Source organism: Etheostoma cragini, chromosome 6, assembly GCF_013103735.1.
Source record: "Etheostoma cragini isolate CJK2018 chromosome 6, CSU_Ecrag_1.0, whole genome shotgun sequence".
NCBI lineage: Eukaryota > Metazoa > Chordata > Actinopteri > Perciformes > Percidae > Etheostoma > Etheostoma cragini.
Genome location: NC_048412.1, coordinates 4,666,339 through 4,686,513, shown reverse-complemented (window position 1 = coordinate 4,686,513; position 20,175 = coordinate 4,666,339). Strand labels below are relative to the sequence as shown.

At 39.1% G+C, this 20,175-nt stretch overlaps 1 protein-coding gene across 3 annotated transcripts; it reads left to right on the top strand.

Annotated features, from left to right (window-relative positions):
- The first annotated feature begins 9 nt into the window (after positions 1-9).
- Positions 10-19,838, top strand: ptpn2a (protein tyrosine phosphatase non-receptor type 2a). 3 transcript variants are annotated; one of them, XM_034873851.1, is made up of 9 exons: positions 10-266; positions 1,475-1,565; positions 1,668-1,768; positions 3,764-3,862; positions 6,212-6,349; positions 7,242-7,451; positions 11,505-11,669; positions 17,322-17,539; positions 18,116-19,838. In XM_034873851.1, the coding sequence occupies exons 1-9, from the start codon at positions 210-212 to the stop codon at positions 18,303-18,305; spliced, it is 1,269 nt and encodes a 422-aa protein (XP_034729742.1). In that variant the 5' UTR covers positions 10-209; the 3' UTR covers positions 18,306-19,838. The 3 variants fall into 3 exon arrangements, with proteins under 3 accessions (XP_034729742.1, XP_034729740.1, XP_034729741.1); XM_034873849.1 differs by having other exon boundaries at positions 17,319-17,539; XM_034873850.1 differs by having other exon boundaries at positions 11,505-11,672.
- Positions 19,839-20,175: the final 337 nt, after the last annotated feature.

Genomic DNA, 20,175 nt, shown 5'->3' with positions numbered 1-20,175 from the left:
CTTTGGGGAAAAAACGTAACTGGCAACCCAAGTCAGTCAGCGTGCAGGCGTGCATTCATTATTGTGCAGGACCCAAACTCCCCGCAGGGATCCCCAGGGTTACACACGCTGCTGTTTAGATGGCTTACAGAAAGGAGTAACTTAGTGAACGGTGCCACAAACGCTCTGTGATCATCCAGCAATTGTCTCAGGGCACTAATTACGACATAATGGAGCAAGAATTTGAAGACATTGATTCGTCTGGGAAATGGCAAAACCTTTACAATGTAAGTCGGGACATTGGGCCTCTAGTGTTTCTATGACGATCGGTTGCTAACTTACTTAGCTAGCAAATTTGATACCTAGCTAGACACCTTTCCCCTTATTTAGCTAGTTACTTTTAGTCTTCTATGCGACTTATGTTATAACTTATAGACCTCATCAAATTGTGTAGAGGTTATGCATAGTACTATCCACATAGTGAATACGAATGACAAACTAACAATTCGCGCTACTAGTCGCTAACGTGACTTCCGTAGCGAGAAAGCTTCTAACGTTAGAAAACGTGCAGCGGCATTCTTCATAGTTGAGCTCAGTTAGCTAATGCTGGGTGACGCTTGCAGACGTCAGCTGCAGTTTCTGAGAACTCATCAGGACTTCCAGAGAAAAGCACATGTGTTTCACCACCAGCTGTCAATGAGAGCCCAGCATTTGGTTCATAATAATTGTGTTCGGGGTTAACTCCGGGTAAGACCCTGTAATATATACGCTACTAACCGGAGGACAACATGTTGGCTAATTAGAGATGTTGTAAAGAATTACAGAAACATTTATCAAACTTAAATAGCAGTTACACCATAAACATTCAGTTTAGATTTAAAATGTTGTCATAGTAGATAACTCCAGTTAGAAAATGCCCCAGGCCTGTATAATGAAACCATATTTTGCAGTTGATGGAGATATCATTTCAAAAGGATGAGACCTAAGTAAAGTAAAAGTCTACATATATTCAGAGTGTAATTATTATTTCATTAGAAGTGGACTTTTTTTTTCCTGATGTTTACTTAAAAGCGGAAGCTATTCTGGTGCCTGCCAAAGTCTACTTATATATTTTTTGTTTTATCTGTTAATAGTTCTAGTTTATATGTCACTTAAAAAGAAAAAGATAGCAAACTTATTGTTCCAGCTTGTGGAGATGGTCTTTGTCCGCAACACATACACACAATAAAAACTATATGCAAAAAGAAACTTCACTCGACAATGCAATACAGTGATTTCACAGATGACAATCAGAACAAAGCACAGCAGTGTATGTCAGTTATTGTTGACAGTTTCAACAAATCTAGCACAAAATGCATACTGTTTTACTAGCCACCACTTTTAGTCACGCTGGAGGTGTGTTATATCTATGCACTAGTTTTTCACCCAATGCTTCTTTCATTCTTAATCAACATAATGCTATACTCCTAACTTTTTACTTGTCTGTCATTAACAGGAAATCCGTAACCAAGCCAGTGACTATCCTTACAAGGTGGCAAAACTTCCAGTGAATCGGAATTTGAACCGCTACAGAGATGTCAGCCCATGTGAGTCCTATGACAAATAAGGTTCTTGGTTGAAATTTGTATCATTGTGAATGACATTTTTTGTGATTTGTAATTGCTCTATGGTCTCTCATCTGGTTTCAGATGATCACAGTCGGGTAAAACTTGAAAACTGTGAAAATGACTACATCAATGCAAGTTTAGTCATGGTGGAAGAAGCCCAAAGAGCTTACATTCTTTCTCAGGTACGGCGCAGTACAAACAATGTCTGAGTATATGTTGAATAAATCTGTGGATCATCAGTGCATCTCATGTTGCTTAAATGGCTTCCCAGTCTCCTTCACTTGCCTCTTTTCCTTGCGTCTTAGTCCCTACCACTGAGGAAGCACTGGAGAGATGTGAGGAACAAATGCAAGGAGATCAGACAAGCAAATGTGTTTTATAGGGAGGAGGCATCCTTTCCTCATAAGTGTCACGTGAAATTGTCAGTTGTTAGGTGACGGAGTTAGCAACGGCTTTCAGCTGCATGGCCGGCAAGGCTGCTCTCGTATTTCCTTGGCTATAGCTCCCTCGTGATCCCTCCTTGAGGCTTGGTCCTTGGTCCTTGGGGTAGAAATAAGGGCTTTGAGACAGTCTTCTCGGTGGAGGGACAGAACAACTTCTGGTTCAACCAAGGAGCTATCAAATAAGGGGCATGGGATGTACCCGACTTGAAGATTTCACTTTTGTTTTGTTTTTGTTTGTCCACCACGCTATCAGAAATAGGGCAGACGCACAATAGTTGCAGTTGCCTTTTAAATGAGCTTGCCCACATAATGCAGCCCTCGTTGGCTGGCGCTCACATGGAAATTTAAAAACAAGTAGAACTATTCAGAGGTTATTGGCACCTTCCGCACCGTGTTAAACATAGTGTTGATGGAGTTTATTGTCAAAACGTTTGCTTTCTACGAGAGATAGCTTAGAAACTCAGACACCAATATAAAGGTAAGAAATAAATAACTGAGGCTAACATTACAAGAAACATAAACAGGCTGGCTAGCTATCTGTTTGATTGATCTCACGCCGTGACGTTTTTGTCCAAAGACAGCATTGTGGAACGTGAAACGGGAGACTAGAAAAAGGTGTTCAGGTAGTGTGTTGTAGGATGGGTACAGTAAATCCTAGGCTCCTGTTGTTGTTGTTGTTGTTATTTAAAAGATTTTCAATGATATGACTAAATATCTAAATGATTTTGACAAAAACATACCTCTCAGCTCGTTGCTCAAAGTAGGCTACAATAAAACCTAAAAGTAAATTTGTATCAATATAACTCACCTATCTACAGGCATGCACATGTAGGAAGCGATATATTTCAGTCTGATCTGTGTGGGCCACCCACTCTCGTCCACCGCGCTGTTTACACAAACACAGCACTACTCTACTCTAAATAGCAAATGATGAGAAACAAGCTAAAACAAAAGCTGTTTTGTAGTCTTTTTATCTTAATTTGCCACAAATCTTGAATTTTTGACAAATTCTTGTAAACTTAACTTCTGGCTAAACTAACATCCTATCTGCTGGATAATCTATGGATGTATTATAAGATCAAAATAAACCAATGTGACTACTTAATATGCACATGAATGACGCCATTCTTGATGATGATGCTAGTTGTATTCTCGCCCCCATGGCCCCTGACATAGAACTAGGTATAAATTAAAGTCCACACCTTCTCTTTTATGAAAAGCGCTGTGAGATAACTGTTGTTGTGATTTGGCGCTATATACTGTAAATAAAATTGAATTGAAATGAATTACATTTGCACATTGATATGGTGTTAGGCCTAGCCCAATTCATTAGGAACACCAGTTGTACCATAAAATAGGATGAGAAATAGTATAGTTTTATAAAAATTCTACAACAATATTAAATAGGGTAATAAAATACAGTAGGTGCTAATATGTGACTTGAAAAGCCATTTTGTGACCTTGAAATACAAATTAATTACTTCTCATTTACATTTTAGTTTTATGTTTGTTTTATTCTAAGTATAATTGTGCCATGATGACAAGATTGTATGTGATCTCATCATTAACATCATGACACAACTGAATATATGCTTAATTGTGTGTGAATAGAGGTGAATCAATACATTTCTTTGTGTTCCTGGGGGGCTGCTGTTCGGACAGACCTGCCCCCACTGCTAAAAAAAATCTTAAAGGAAACACTGCACTGTACATTTCTTTCATTTGCTTCCACAGGGGCCATTGAGGAATACCTGTGGTCATTTCTGGCTGATGATTTGGGAGCAGTGTTCCAAAGCTGTTATAATGCTCAACAGAATCATTGAAAAGGGATCTGTAAGTACACTTCAGCACCTGCTGATCATTGATTTGCTTGCTGACCGTTTCAAGGTGTCATATCTTTTTAGACTTTGTTGCTACACAAGAGTACTTAGCATATGTTGTCTATGTTAGTTTGACTTTGTCAACAGAATGTCGACAAAGACCAATTCTTTATGTATTTATAAATTATAATAGTACAGTGCTTGTTCAAATCATACTTGTTCGTTCTGGCAGATTGCTTGTCCTGTGCTACTGGAATAGCTTTCTGAAGAACCGCTCATACAAACAACGTCACACTCGACACTGAACTTTCTTGGGTCCTGAGAAATACAGGTGCCATGACATAGCCTAGTTGCATCACACACCCAAATTACAGCTACTTTTGGTCAGAAACACTGGTGAAGTACACTCTGGTTCACAGGAAAAAACACCAAGAGCACAAAAAAAAATACTCACAAAATATGTAATTGAACTGTATGCTACTTACTGTGTACTTCTATGTAGAGTAAAACATTCTACTACTACTATTTACTTGACAGAGAAATGTTACTGGTTACATTGCATATTCAATAATTAAAATATGATGCATATTTATTTAGTAAACTAACCATCATTATATTAGAGTTGAAAGAGCTTGAACAGATGTTAAAATGACTACACGTAACTTTTTAATGTTTCTGGAGCTCTGTCATTTTTCATACAATGGTCTTAAATGACCTGTAACAGCAAACAGTGAAAAGGACGCTGTTTTTAGATAGTTTCCACTATGTATAAGAATTTCTCCCATCTAGCATTGAGATCTTTGGAGCTACAGTAACACATTCTGAAGGGTCAAAGATTTCTTTGTAACACTGGAAAAGCCTGTGTTAGCGTATTCAGCCAGCTGAACCGGGTAAAAGGAAGCAGGAGAATTCTTTATATAGGCCTAATTGTATTTTAATGTTATTTTAGAAATTATCTATTGTAGCTATGGCTAATACTGGTAAAGGACCATCAAAGAAAAGAAGGAAAATAAACAATGAACAACTAAAAGCTAAAGGAAAGTGAAAGGCAATGGCCAATAACTCCGGTCAGACTTTTAACAGATGGAGTCAATAACGTGATTGTAAATTATTCAAAATAATTCAAAATTATTGAGATCTTTGGAGCTACAGTAACACATTCTGAAGGGTCAAAGATTTCTTTGTAACACTGGAAAAGCCTGTGTTAGCGTATTCAGCCAGCTGAACCGGGTAAAAGGAAGCAGGAGAATTCTTTATATAGGCCTAATTGTATTTTAATGTTATTTTAGAAATTATCTATTGTAGCTATGGCTAATACTGGTAAAGGACCATCAAAGAAAAGAAGGAAAATAAACAATGAACAACTAAAAGCTAAAGGAAAGTGAAAGGCAATGGCCAATAACTCCGGTCAGACTTTTAACAGATGGAGTCAATAACGTGATTGTAAATTATTCAAAACCCACCCCGAATTGGCCCTCAGGTATGTAAAGTGTGCAATGTGGTTGTATGTCAGTAGCCTACATTATATTACATCCCCATTCCATTTAGTTAGCCTACTATTTTCGTTTCCCTTGTCCCCCTGTGACCTTACCATTAGCATCCGTGGGTTTCCTGAAATGAAACATAAATGAAGTAGTGCCAGAATTAGTCTGGCATTGCAAAACCCTCCTCCACAGGGCTGCAAAGAAGGTCTGGGCAAGTCCACACAGAATTCCGGGATGGTAGAAAAAAGTGCTTTGGTTTATTAGCATGTCTTTTAACCAAAAACGATCGTCATGGGTGGCGCAAAATGCCGGATTGAGCCACGTTAACCGCTAAATAACCTCGGGAAAGAAATTTCTTTTTTTAACGGAACATGTGTATGTTCAAAAGTTGTTTAAGTTGCAGCAATAAACTCAGATTGGACAGATAGTCTAGCTAGATGTTTTGATTTACGCTGCAGAGTTCTCCAATTAACTGTAGTCCTCATAAATCGATCAGAGTTTAAAATTCCAACGCAAAGAAAGTGGAAGGTGACGGACATCCGGACAAAACGGGGACATGTGATGGAATTTCCTGCAGCAACGGAGCAATCACAGAAGTGGAGTGTCATGGATATAGACTAGTCACCTTGTAACCCTGGGGGCCTGAAATTTGACCAGGGGGCAACACAAGGGTTAAACCCCTAGAAACAATCTGTCAAGTCCTTTACAGTATAGTTCTCAACAAAGATAGATGCCCTCAATTCAAGGAACATTTTACAAATGAAGTCTGTGAATATCCAATGGTGGTTCTTCAATCAATGTGCCAGCTTATCTTTTTCAAGCCTGGAAGCATGTGGCTTTCTATCCAAGACTAAGTAAATACATTTTTGTCTCAACAGGAAAAGTGTGCACAGTACTGGCCCACCACAGAGGAGCTACAGATGTCTTTCACAGATACAGGGTTTGTTGTCAGATTACTTTCAGAGGAGGACCAATCCTATTACACAATCCGAGTGCTACAACTGCAAAACACAATGGTGAGCATGAGAGCCAGACTATTTTTTTTTTTTTTAATGTGGAGTAGGAGATGGTATTTTGTGTGGTTAAAAACTGCGTTGTGTCTAGTTCAGTTCTTTACCTTGCCTTGCTTGTGTTACTTAATCCAGACTTTATTGTCAGGGCAGCTACTGGCTCTGAACATTTATTAACCTGTCTTAACTTGTATTATCTTGAGGGTCAGTAACTATTTTAAAGTATTGTTATGTTGTTATATTGGGTGTTATTTTTTGTCTCAGGTGCTTCCACACGTATACAAACTTGGAAAAAAAACTTTTCTCGTTTTGAGTGAGTTACGGGTTTCTGAATGTCCTCGTCCTAGCAAGCTAGTTTGTTCTCAATGGCAAAACACTGTTACAACACACACTAGTTCTTCATAATCTACAAAAGAACAATTTACATGTCCCTGTTCTGCAGGCATTCCACAAGTGTGCCCTCGTTTAGAAGAAGTCTCCCGGCTAATTCTCCCTTGTGCTGACCAATTATCTAGCTCATGTGCTGACCAGTTATCTAGCTGATGTGATCTTACCTAGCTACTGCATATGTTTGACTCCCAACAAAGATAGGAAGTGTGATGGCTCAATCTGTAGCTAAAACGGAGACCTAAACACACAGGGTGATAACAGGATCTGTGCAGTATAATAACAATATTGTGTTTTTTGAAAATGAAACCATGTAAACCTCTTTTGGTCCAACCTTAAAATACAATTATGAGCCTGAAAATTTGCATAATATGGGCGCTTTAAAACCCAGCATCTAAATCTGAATGTATAGAGATGATAAATGCTGTGATTTCATGGGTTGTGTGATGTTTTCTAAGTGACAAATCAGCCCAGCCCAATCATGGCCGACATTCCATGTTTTCTATTGTAGACGGGGGAGTCAAGGAAGATCTACCACTTTCACTACACCACATGGCCTGACTTTGGTGTCCCAGAATCTCCAGCCTCCTTCCTCAATTTCCTCTTCAAGGTTCGGGAGTCTGGTTCGTTGGGACCGGAACACGGGCCCGCAGTGGTGCACTGCAGCGCAGGGATTGGCCGCTCAGGGACCCTCGCCTTGGTGGACACCTGCCTGGTCCTGGTGAGAACAGGGCAGGAGGAATGTTACTAAATGCAGTCAAAATAACAAAAATGTTGGCTAATGTTTAAGTTCAAAACAAAGAGTTAAGACATAACTCAAGAGATTCAAGCTTTGACCATAGATTAAGATAAGATTTTTGTACTTACTTGATACCCTTATCAAGTAAGTACAAACATCTTATCTGTGATAGAAGTTGTGGCGCATGCTGCTATTATACTTTATTGCATAGTTTATTTTTCACTGGTTTGTGCATTGAAGATAAAATGTGAATCAGTGAATACCTGGGAAATTTGGAGCTGCTTTGCTACACAGAAAGCAAGGCCATGAAGGGAAGCTAAACACCGTGATCTGGACACACTGCCCACAAATTTTGCTTTCATTTAAAATCAGTTTTCTCAGCTAAATGTAGTTGCTTATTACTGGTGCAGATAAGTGCAATTTTTTGGGGAAATCGTTCACTTCTGGATACAAGCACCTAAATTGGCACAATTACTCAGTGGGTTGTGCTCTTTTAAAAAAGTGTATTTCAAATAAACCTCATGTCAGCCGTGACAGCCATTTTACTTTCCGCCATAGCCAAATTATGTATTTTGCATGAAATCACCTGAACAAAACATTGAACTGCATAAAGAATTATGTTGATGGGCAACAATTACAATGATACCACACACAACATAAATGTAGGCTTCTTGACATCTGTGGTGGCCATTTTGGATTCCGCCATAACAAAATTATGTATTTTCCATTCTATGTCTTGAACTAAACATGATAGACCACAAGAGGACTGCCAGCTCTTCTCCAAACAGTTTATGTCATGCCAGAGCAGAGTGGGTGATCTGAAGGTGTTCTTTAGACATGAGAATCAGCCATTCCCTACTGCATGAGTGATGGTGGGGAAACTCCACAGTGGACAGAAATCTCAGCTGGCTGCCATCCTTGAGTCTCTTGTCAAAACCCAATGAACCAGAAAAAGAAAACCTCATTATTGATGGGTAAGCACTGGTGAACAGTTTGCCACCATGGAGCTCAAAAACATTTGACTACTACTCTGCATTTGACGTTCTCCCTAAAACAAAGGCGTACTCTGTGAAATACAAAATAACAGACATAGTGTTCGACAGCTCCAACAATCAAGTTTGAGGGCGGAAGCAAGGCCAAAGATAAGACATGAAGCCAGACGCAAAGTGACCAGCAATGGCAAAATACCCACAAGCTGGCGTACCTTTCTCAGAGATGATGAGAATAAAACTGAACTGTTCCACTTCCTTGCTGACAGAGTTGCAGAAACTTGAACACCAAATGTGGTTATAGTGATCAAAGAGGATCAAGCTGTCAACAACAATTCCATCAACCTAGATGATGTAAGTCCATGTAGTCATGAGGAAGCTGACACTAGGATATTATCCACATGCAGCCAAAAATGGCAGCAAAAACCTCATTGTCAAAGCCAGTGACACAGATGTTGTTATTGTAGCAGTCAGTGTTCTGCAAGTTCTTCAGGACATTGGCCTGCAACAATTGTTGCTTGCTTTTGGCCAAGAATTGAACCTGAGATTTCATGACCTCTATCAGTGTATTGGAAGGGATAAGAGCAGGAGTATTGTCTTCTTTCAGCCATTCTCTGGCTGTGATGTTTTAAGCCTTCTATGGCAAAGGGAAGAAGACTGCTTGGCAAAAATGGAACAAATTAGACAAAGCTTCTGAAATCTTCAGCCAGCTCAGCCACTAACCTCCAAGAATGGATGACAGCAACATGAAGATTTTAGGAAAGTTTGTGGTCATGTTGTAAGACATATCCAGCAAATCAGGAAGATAGATAAAGCCAGGTTGGACTTGTTTGCCAGAAAGCAAAGGCCATATGAAACCATTCCTCCTACTCAAACAGCATTGCAGCAGCATGTAAGGCGCTCAGCCTACGAGGCAAGTTGCATTTGCCAGAAATACCTGAGTCCTTCTGAGTTGGGATGGACCAAGAAAGGTGATCTATGGCAGATCTTTTGGACAGCGTGTCACCAAGGTTCTTTTCAAAATTCCCAGGCTTGAACACACACACACACACACACACACACATATGTTGGTTTTTACTTTTAAAATAGTCTTTATATGCTTTTCTTGCACATTTTGTCTTATACAGTTAAAACTGCTATAAAGCAGTCTCTTTTTAGAGGGACTGAAGTCTTTACCCTGGCCGGCATGGACCGGGGACAGTTGCACTCATATTGTCCTGCCGACCCTCATAATTTTCAAATTATTGACCCCAGAGGGACAATTACACCACATTTGGTGCCTGTATCCACTTGTAAATGATTTCCCCCCTTATCTGCCCCACTATATTTATGAAATATTGGAAATGTGGTCTAAATGGTCTTTTACCTGAAACCATCTAACCAGTTTAGAGGGGAAATGTTTTTCTTGGAATTACTAACAACTCTGAAACTGAAATGTGACAAGCTGAGTTTATTAGTATTAAACTCTTAATGAATAAACTAAAGATGTTTTTGTTTTTTACTTTGACTTTTGCTTATTTACTTAGTAATAAATATGTAATGTAATAGATAAATACAGAAGATTTGAAGTCATGTTTTTAAGGGCTTTAATGTTAAATTAAAAAATCGTTTTTTTTAACTATATTGGGGAAATATGTGATGTGACGCGATGGGAATTTAAGCCCCTTGTTCCCCTTAGACAGCCAAAGCTACCAGTTGTACACTTGCTGCTCTAAGAAGCAGTAAAATAACTTCTGAATTATATTTGACACATATTAATTTTAAGGGAAAATTAAAAGCATGTGTAGATATCAAGATAACGGCTGTCCGCCCACACCCAGTCACAATTAGGACAGAAACATGGCTCACGCGTCAACAGATGCTTCTAGCTATGCTAGATCAATTTCATGTGTCATTGAAAATCGCAAAAGCAACGCAAGCTGCAGTCTGAGCATTGCTGCTAGGCACATTTTGACGTGAAACAACAAGAGAAAGCTAATCCCTTGTTATTTTTTTGCGTTCACTTCTGCTCAAATCAACCACGGCTGACTAGTTTGCAAAGCTCTAGCTAAACATGTCTGTATACATCGGCGTATTTATGATTGCCGGCAATAACCGTGGCCGGATGCATTTTGTTTTTAGGTTGCCCATATGTACGTTTGTCCCATTCTTGTGACCCATTCTTGTGACCCATTCTTGTTCTCTTCAGCTACATACTGCAACCAAAGAAATTATTATATATTTTTTTTGTCCACAGAAAAGACACTATTGTGCTGAAATGACATTGGCTGACAGGAAGTAAACAAGGATAGAATATGTTGTCTAGAAATGGAAGTGAAAAGTCTCTGACTAATGACATGAAATATCAAAAACTGTTATATTCCAGTGTCTCACACTGACCTCATTTCAGCTAATTAACCTTAAAAGCTTTTTCAGATTGGTGTTCATTTTGATGGCCAAACTACAACTACAAGTTATTAAAACATAACGTTCCACAAATCCCATGCTGGCTAAATTATTCTGGTTTGCTACATGGAAAATAACCCAAAAGTAATCACTACATCATGATCTTGATCTGTAAAGTCTGAAATCATGCGTTGTCAGGTCTGTCCACAATATGACAAGCAAATAACTTTTAAAGATATTTTTCATCATTTTTGCTTTGTGGATAGTGAGAGAGACAGACAGGAAAGACAGGGGAGAGTGAAAAGGGAAATGCTTGCAGCAAAGGCCCTGGGCCGTCTCCAACCCAGGCCACTGCTGTAAGGACTCAGCCTTGGTTGTACACGCTCTGGCAAATACGCATGAGCTCATTGGGTAGCTGGGACAGACATTTTAATGTGCGTTTGCATTCTTGCGGGGACCATGTTTATGCCCTTATTGTTATTTTTTTTATTTTATTCAGTTCTGATTGTGTCTCGGTATCATGATCCCTGTAGAAAAAAAAACAGCAGGGACCCAATCTGGAAACCCTGGACTTCTCATTACCATACATAATTACAAACATAAGCCTAACTGCAGAGCCTTTTTTTAATCTGTATTCTAAACATGTAAATCTGTTTTTCAGATGGACAGAAGGAGGGACCCATCATCAGTGGACATACAGAAGGTGCTACTGGACATGAGGGAATATCGCATGGGCCTGATCCAGACCCCTGACCAGCTTCGCTTCTCCTACATGGCTGTCATCGAGGGTGCCAAGCTCATCCTGACAGACAAGTCAACAGCCGAGGTAGCTCAGTCATTCCCCTTTGACGTCAATGGCTCAGTCAGGGTTATTCCCAGGTTGACTGTGTGTGTATGAATGGGGTAACCCTCCTCGATCTTTGCGACCCGGGTGGGTAGGTGGGTTGGATCAGGGTAGGACAAGGGTCGATTCATTGTGAATTGCGCAGGACCAGAGTCGCTAACAGCCGGGGCAGGACAAAGTTTTGTGATTGGTGGGGAAAGAGAGTGGGGCAGTCCGCTGCACACTTTGATGAAACACCGGTTTTGTCTCACTGTGCTTTATGCTGTTTTTTTACAGGCAGCTTCAACAACAGTAGAACGGGGCGCATGTGGCAGAGCGTTATGTGGAGCAGTAGCAGAGTTTTATAGTGTTAGAAAGTAAATGTATGAAAATAAATTTGGTTAAATTCTCTCTGCACCCCCGTTCTCACTTGAGACACACACGTCTCCAAACTGCAGTTCAGTGCAACTGATGGTTAGCAAATATCTCTTTTTTTTCTCTTTTTTTGTGTTTAATTGAGCCATGAAGCCAACAGCAAAGCCCAACTTTACTTTTAATGAAATCAAATAAAGATAAATGTTATCCCTTCATCTAAAAATTGTCAAAAATATATACCAAAGTATCCTACTACCTTTTCCAGCTGCTGCAATAAATGCAGAGGAAGAGAAATCAGTGTGCACAAAATTAAGTGTTAGATGAATGTAGAATGTAATCACTGCAAAAAAAATCAGGGTCCAACCCTGGTCATTGAGGTATAACAAGGCTAGATAGTTACATTAGTGTTGTAGTCAAGACCACCTAAACTGAAACCAAGTCATCACCAAGACCAGTGTATCCAGACCAAGCCTTTGAGAGGTAGAGACCGAGACCAGACCAAGAGTACGACAGGGCGGAACCGAGTCAAAACCAAGACCCAATCAAACAACTGAAACATACAGTATATACACAACTAGTTAATATTTGCTAAATCACTTCGTGTAAGGGGTGAAGAGATTTCTGACGAGCTTTGGTGCAGAGGCGGAAGGGGTCATAAATCCAAAACTGTTTTGTTTTTAATTAAAGAAAAAAATCTATACAAATGTATACACTCCTATACAAATGCATACACATGTAATAACAACATAACACATGTCACACATGACATTTCATGCTACAATCCTCTCCAAAAGACTGAGCTCTCCCTTTACCATTCACACTGCTGAAACATTTGACTAACATTCATAGCCCAGACTACCAGCTTTAATGATGAATAGACTGTTAAGCAAACTATGCATTTGTCATGTATGCCTTATTTGCAATGAAACGATGCTGTTGCAAAATAATACAACACGCATCATCAAGAATGACGAAGGCAAGCATAACATTGCGTCATTCACGTACATGTTAAATAACCACATGCATCTGTTTTGGTCTTTTAATGCATCAATAGATTTACCGCTCCAGCGGAGAGGATGGTTTGTTAAAAAAAAATTCAAGTTTTGTGGCAAACTGTGAAACAGTTGTACCACAAACCACCAGCTTTACTTGAAGCTTGTTTGTAAAAATTTGCTATTTGCAGAGTTGTGTTTGTGTAGAACACCGCAGTGGACAAGAGTGGCCTGAGCAGACAGAACAGATTGAAATATCGCTTTCTACATGTTTATGCCTGTCTTTACAGGTAAGTGCATAATTTGTTAAGTGGATTTGCCACTTAACAAAGGTAGCCTACTTAGTTACAGTAACAAGACTAGTGTGAGTTCATCTGCCCCAGCGTCCATTGGTTATCCTGTTTGTATCGTTCCCAGTCATGTAAGCTACTGCTTGTTTTAATGCACACATATCAGAATGCATTTGACGATGGATGCGTTTTTTTTTACTCAATAACGGATGGGATTTGTAGTGAATACAATAATTCACTCTTACTGTAATTAAGTACATTTTAAAAAACAGATTTTAACCCTTGTATTGTCTTCACTTTAGGGATCCTCTCATATCCCTCGGGTCAAATTGACCCTGTGACTTAGTTGGGGTTTTAAAAACAATTCTTAAATAAAATTTTACTTCATAATCTATTAACAAATATTGTCTTTATCTCAATTTCAAACAATTGAGATAACGTATAAATGTGTTAGGAAATGCAATCAGTCTCTACTAGAACACAATTACAAATGGAATTTTTTGTCATAAGGTTATAATTCACGTTAAAAATTCACTATGGAAAAAACATGAGTGGTCATATCCAGAAAACATTTATGAATTCAGTCAGGAATACATTTCTATCACAGAAAATAAGGTAAGGCCATTGATTTTCAGGTAGAAAAACAGTATATTCCTACCATTTTTCTTGTAAGAATTTGAAATGGGTCAGTTTGACTCGGATACCATACAAGGGTTAAAAACTACTTAAACACAAAATGCAAAACAAAACTACTCAATACAGTTACGTGAGTATATGTATTTCATTACTTTCCAACTCTGCCTATACCTACTCTTGAAAAAAAGTGTGAAAGTAAAACTGATAGCTTGACAGCAACAATACTTCTTGCACATGTCCTTTTTTAGAATTACTCTGTCTGGCAACATAACAATAAATCTCCGGACGAAATTTAGAACAGCCAAAAACTACAATTCACAAGACCACGACTGTCACAAAAAAATCAGGTTTGCTATTTGAATGTTGTTTCAATGCATTTTGTGCATATAACACATACTAAGAAACTGGCAGCCAAAGGTGTTACGTTTAAGTTCTGCCAGCCTTTAATATTGTGTGTTATTATATCCATACACTGCGTGGTATATCTGGGCCTCATTGCATCTAGTTGAGTTAGCTATCGTAAAGAATAGGTTTGGCACCCTTTTTCAGAGCAGACCTTTTGACTTGTCCTAGTAGGAAAAGTTTGTTTCATTTAAGTGTCCCAGTAAGCCATGACACTGAGCCAGATTTCACAATAAAAGGACCCTGAAACGGAAGCAGCAAAATGGAATTCAGACATAATTTAATTTTTTTCAATGCGCACTGTCAGTTTTTTTGACAGTACGTGAGGTTTTAGCCAGAACCAAAGGAAACTCACCTGCGCCAAAACCTCAGATTTTCAGCAGCCTGCCTCCATCTCATCCACAGCTGCTATATTTTACACAAGTATCTGGCGTTGATAAGCCAGCTAAGCTATATTGTTTTGACCACATTTGAACGCTCCGCTGTAAATAGTGTCCGGTCTCTTTCGCATCTTAACCAATATCAGTACTTGAAATTCGGTTCCCAGTACCCAACAGTATTTTTGTGTGTTGCAAAAACAATTCCAAACCTATCTATCCTATGTATTTAGAACATTGTTTAGAAATATTTGACTGAATAACTGACAGAAATTAAATAAAAATTAACGATGCAAACAGCGTTGGGCAGGCCCTCGCTAATGTGCATGCATCGGTGTTACTGGCAAACACCACTACTTGCGACCGTGCATTTGTGCGGATCTCAGACACTCCAAACCCTCACCAACAAAGATGAAACTCCCTGCTGAGTTTAACGATACGTCACAAAAGACTCTACGTCATACACTTCACTATCTTTGAAAGGGGGCGTGGACGAATCATAGGGGGCGGGTCAAACATCACCAATGAAAAAGGAAGTCTCTGCTGAGTTCATTGATACCTCACACAAGACTATACCTTAAATTGGTCAACAGTTATGAAAGTAGGCGTGGCTTACGCATAGGAGGCGGACTCTGGTGAATCCTGCAAAGTTTCGAGCCGATCGGACAATGAATCCTCTAGTTACACCCACTTCCTGTTTTAATGGCGAAACGCACAAAATGGCCGCCCCGCCACGCCCATGCCCTATGACAAAAGGTTTTTGAATATGTTAAGCCCCTCAAAAAGGCAATTCATTTGCCGGAAGAATAATAATTCCTTCAGTTCCAATAAGGCCTTTGCCACGGTCAGCGCTCAAGCCCTAACTAGTTACTTCAAAAAGTAACTAATGCGTTACTTTGAAGTTTTTTAAATTTTTAAATGCTCAAATGTGACCCCACCTCCACCCCTCTTTAATGGAACTTAAAATACATGTGCATGTTCAATTATTTATGATAAATCTGAAATTTATAATAAAACGGACACTTAATACAATATTAACAGAAACAATGTACACACATCTACTTTCTATTAATGTTGCTGTGGGACAAAGTGAGTCTAGCCTCCAATCAGATGCCATGTATGTAAATATTATGTCTAGTGGATCAGGTGAACTCTCCCCTCAGATTCACATTGGGTAAGCATCGCCTCGCTGTCCTTCAGCTCACACCTTACTTGTTCTTCAAGTGAACTGAGATAGAAATGTGTTGGTTGATTCTCTCTTGAGTTAAATTCAATGTTTTCCAGTGTTCTTTCTCCTGTTGCAATGCGCACCTTTGGATTGTCATAGTCAAATGACTCTTTGATTCACTTTGTTTGAGTGAATGTGTGTCAGAACTAAAGTTGGGTCCCAGTATTCAGCCTGTTGTTGTGACAACAACTATGTTTTAGTAACTATAGTTATTGATTCTATTCCATTCTATCTTTGATTGTATTGTTTCTATTGGACACCAGTTTTTTTATGTTTGAACAGTATGAATGTAATGATTTCTGATGATTCCTAAAATAAGGCAGAAAGAACACTTTACGAAATATGGAATGGAAAAAGATGAGCAGTACACACAAGTATGCACCAGTTGGGACGTCATTCTCTCTTACTCCATTCACCATGTGCACTTAGCAACTACCTATTATTTAAGATGTGCATTTACCGCAATCAAAATAAAATAATAATAATACATAGTTGTGCATCAACATAAAATGTTGACATAGTTGATTGTGAGAAAATAAACATGATCTCGACTTTGAACCGCATGCAACAGTGTTGCCAGTACTTTTACTCCATACTCACCAATTGCCTACTTCATGGCGGGTTATAATTTCACATTTTGCATTTTAGAAATAATCTCTGGTTTTAAATTAAGGCTTCCCTAACGCCAAAGTATCACCAATGAAGAAGGAACTCTCTGCTGTGTTCAATAACAACTTACAAAAGACTACCTTAAACGGTTCGAATGTTATGGAAGGGGTGTGGCCTGAGCGGGTGGGCGTGGTTAAATTATACTCTCAGTCTCACATGTAGACCACACATAAGTTTCATGTAAATCGGATGATGTTTGTCATATCAGGCTGATTTCCTGTTGCCAGATATATATTTAATATGATAAGCCCCTGAAAAAGGCAATTCATTTACCAGATAAAGAGTAATAATAATTCCTTCAGATTCAATAGGGCCTTCAACGCTTTCGGCGCTCAGGCCCTAATAAAAACCCCTCCCTCTCTGCTCCCGTTCCATGTTCGTTTACAGTCCGAACCGCATCGTTGTAGGTGACTTCAAGCAGGTTACGGATCTATCGGGCTCTGCCATTGTAAAAAGCTAACCGGAAGAGCCAGATCCCCACTCAGACGTTCTTCCGATCTTCAATTGTTGTGTGACATGGGCCTATTGGGGGGGATCTGCATTAATGCAGGATATAGTTCATAAAGTGGGTTAGGGTCATAAATCGCCAGTTCATCCCTCACTTTTCTTTTTTGATTTCTTGCAAGTTGTTCTGATTCTGACTTATCCTTGTGTGTTGCCTCTTTGTGTCTCATCCTCTGTATTGGAACAAGCAGAGAGTGATGCCCAGTGCTGTATTGGAGCCAGATCTGTCCCCTCCACCCCCTCCACCTAGACCTCACCTCAACAACAGCAGGCCCAACGGTCAGCCAGAACCCTGTCTGGAGCCACTGGCCGCCTCAGTCGAACACCTGCTGGCACGAGACCCCCTGCTGGCAGAAGAGACAGACAGCCAAGACCCCAACATGGCAGAGAACTTGGGGTAGTAAGTAGCTGCTCAAGACTTCTTATAATGAATTTAGTCAGGTTCACTGTAAAGAAAGGACACAGTTAGGGATGCAACGATTATAGATTTTGTTGGTACGATTATAGTCTGAAAAATTGTCACGGTTTCATGATTGTCCTGATTAGTATCCAATTATTTTTTACTGCTAATGTTTAAAATTACATGAATACTAGATTTGAATGTCTTATTAATTGCTGCCTTTTGAAAGAGAAATAACACAGTAACAGTTTTTAATGTTTTGAAAATGATTAAATTATCAAACATCAACCTTTTTATTTAAATTCATCTGAAAAGATAAGAGACTAGAAGTGAATCCGTCACAACACAAACAAAGGCCAAGTTGGCAACAACGGTGCTGTCCTTAAGAAGAAGTAAGCCCTTTTTGGGTCTTGCTAACGTCTTCTTAAAAAGGACTTCACATCTTCTTAAGAAGTACAGCACTGTGGTTGCCACCTTTTGAAAAATATGTTTTATTTAATAATTCTTCAATTCTTTGGCACATCAGTGGCACTTTGTGTGAGATTGATGGGGTTTTCACAATTTTGCTTATTTCAGTGTAAGAAAGCGACACCGTGAGGATAGGATTGCCAGCACTTCACAGAAGGTCCAGCAGATGAAACAGAGACTGACAGACTCGGAGAGGAAACGAGACAACTGGCTGTATTGGAGACCCATTCTGCTCAACGTTGGTGCAGGAGCAGCTGTGGCTGTTGGCCTGCTGGTGTGCTGGATGTACTCCCAGTGAAACACTTTGGGTCACTTAAAACTGACTCCTATTTTGCACCAGTACCTGGCATTAGGTACTTCTCTAAGTAGATGTAGATGGTAATATGTGCATAACTGAGGGTATTTATTTCTTAAGCTCAAAATGCAGGAGCGCTAGATCAAATGATTGTGTGTATATTTTTCATGTAAGATCTTAACAAAAATAGAAACATCTCAGGATCTTGGTGCCAGCACGATGATTTTCTTTCCTTCTTGTCACTGTTGATGAATGTACAGTACCATAGCAAATTGATGGAAAGAAAACTTACTGAAGGTGCTGTACAAAGCATAAAAAATAATCCTGACAAGTTTTTTTAGCATTCATTATTTGTAGTGGTCAGATGTGTGTTGATCATCTGTGGACACATTTTACATTTTGCAATTCAAAATGATGTGTTGAAAGTGTCAACTGTCCCTTCTACCATAGGTGTGTAGAAAACGTCAAAGACTAGAGGTCAGCTATGTAAGTTTTTGTTTTTCTGTAATGAAATGTGCATGCATGCATTTGGAGGTTTTACAGAGCACCACTTGTTCTTCCATTCACATTTAGCAGGGCCATCTCAATACGGCCAGACATATATTTTTGTGTGACTGGACACTTTATGGGGGAGCTGCCTTGCTGATGTTTTTAACTTTGCTAGAATGTTAACATTTTATTTTCTGTTATTTGAGCACCTTTTTTCATAGGTTTTGGTTGTCACATGGATTATACAAGCGGACAGATCCCTCGCCGTGTAGTGCGTGTATTTACCTTTTACTGTCTATGGTATTTACCCACTGGATGGTTTCATGTGCGTATGTTCAGGTTGTTCCACTGTTGTTTTTTAGGAAACCAAAGCAAAGCTGTACATTTTTGGAAAGTAACAGCCAGGCAAGCTATTAAATAAAATTGTGGAATGTATTTTCTGTTGTATCTCTGACATAACAGACAACTGCATTACAAAATGATAGTCATAGTAGCTTTGCGTTGTGTTTGACTTTTTAATTGTATCCCATATACAACATACTAAATTGGTTTTCAGTTGACTGGGACCAATCCAAAGCTATAATAATGCAATTGAGAAGTGTGAGCAAAGCACCTTGGATTAAATTCTAGTTAGGGGAATGATAGCATACATGTTGGTACCTATTTGTTAGCTGATTGAGATATCTTTTAATGTGCCTTGAAGTGAATTAAATGTTAATATGTATGCTCCAAGGTTTCCTAGCATAATCATTACAGATAAAAGTTTATGTGATATGCTGTTTCCTACAATACATAAGTAACATGTTAGCATTGCATTGACCAGTTTGTATCAGAGTTGATTCAACACCAAATGTGTCATTAGCATGTACTGACTCCTGCTGATTGGCTTAGATCCCACCATTGGACATTGCTATTACTCTGTTCTCTTTTAACCCAGAAGAGAGACGTTTTACCATAACATTCCATTTATTCCTGTTTTCCACTTAAAATTTAAGGGGTGTTTTGTACACTGCTGAGCTGCAGTGAGAACATGACAGATGGCTTTTTTTTTTTTTAAAAGCAAACAAAACATGAAATACTTCTTAAAATAAAACATTCATCTTTTTTACCAAACCATGCTTGTCTGCTTGTGTTTTTGCTTTGATTCAGTTTAAGTAAAGCAGCTTTACAATATCCACCCACATCTCTCGCCATCCCTGCAATGCTGTGCTTTGTTATAGTCATAATTTCATTGTGAGCATGAGCTAAATCAATTCAGCCAGACTGGAGGACTCTCACGATGAATTCCAGGAATTGATTCAATATTTTAAGAAGAGGCCTTGCTTACATTGACTACTGTAGTAATGTACTGTATGAGCCATCGACTGAAAGAAACTGCAGATGT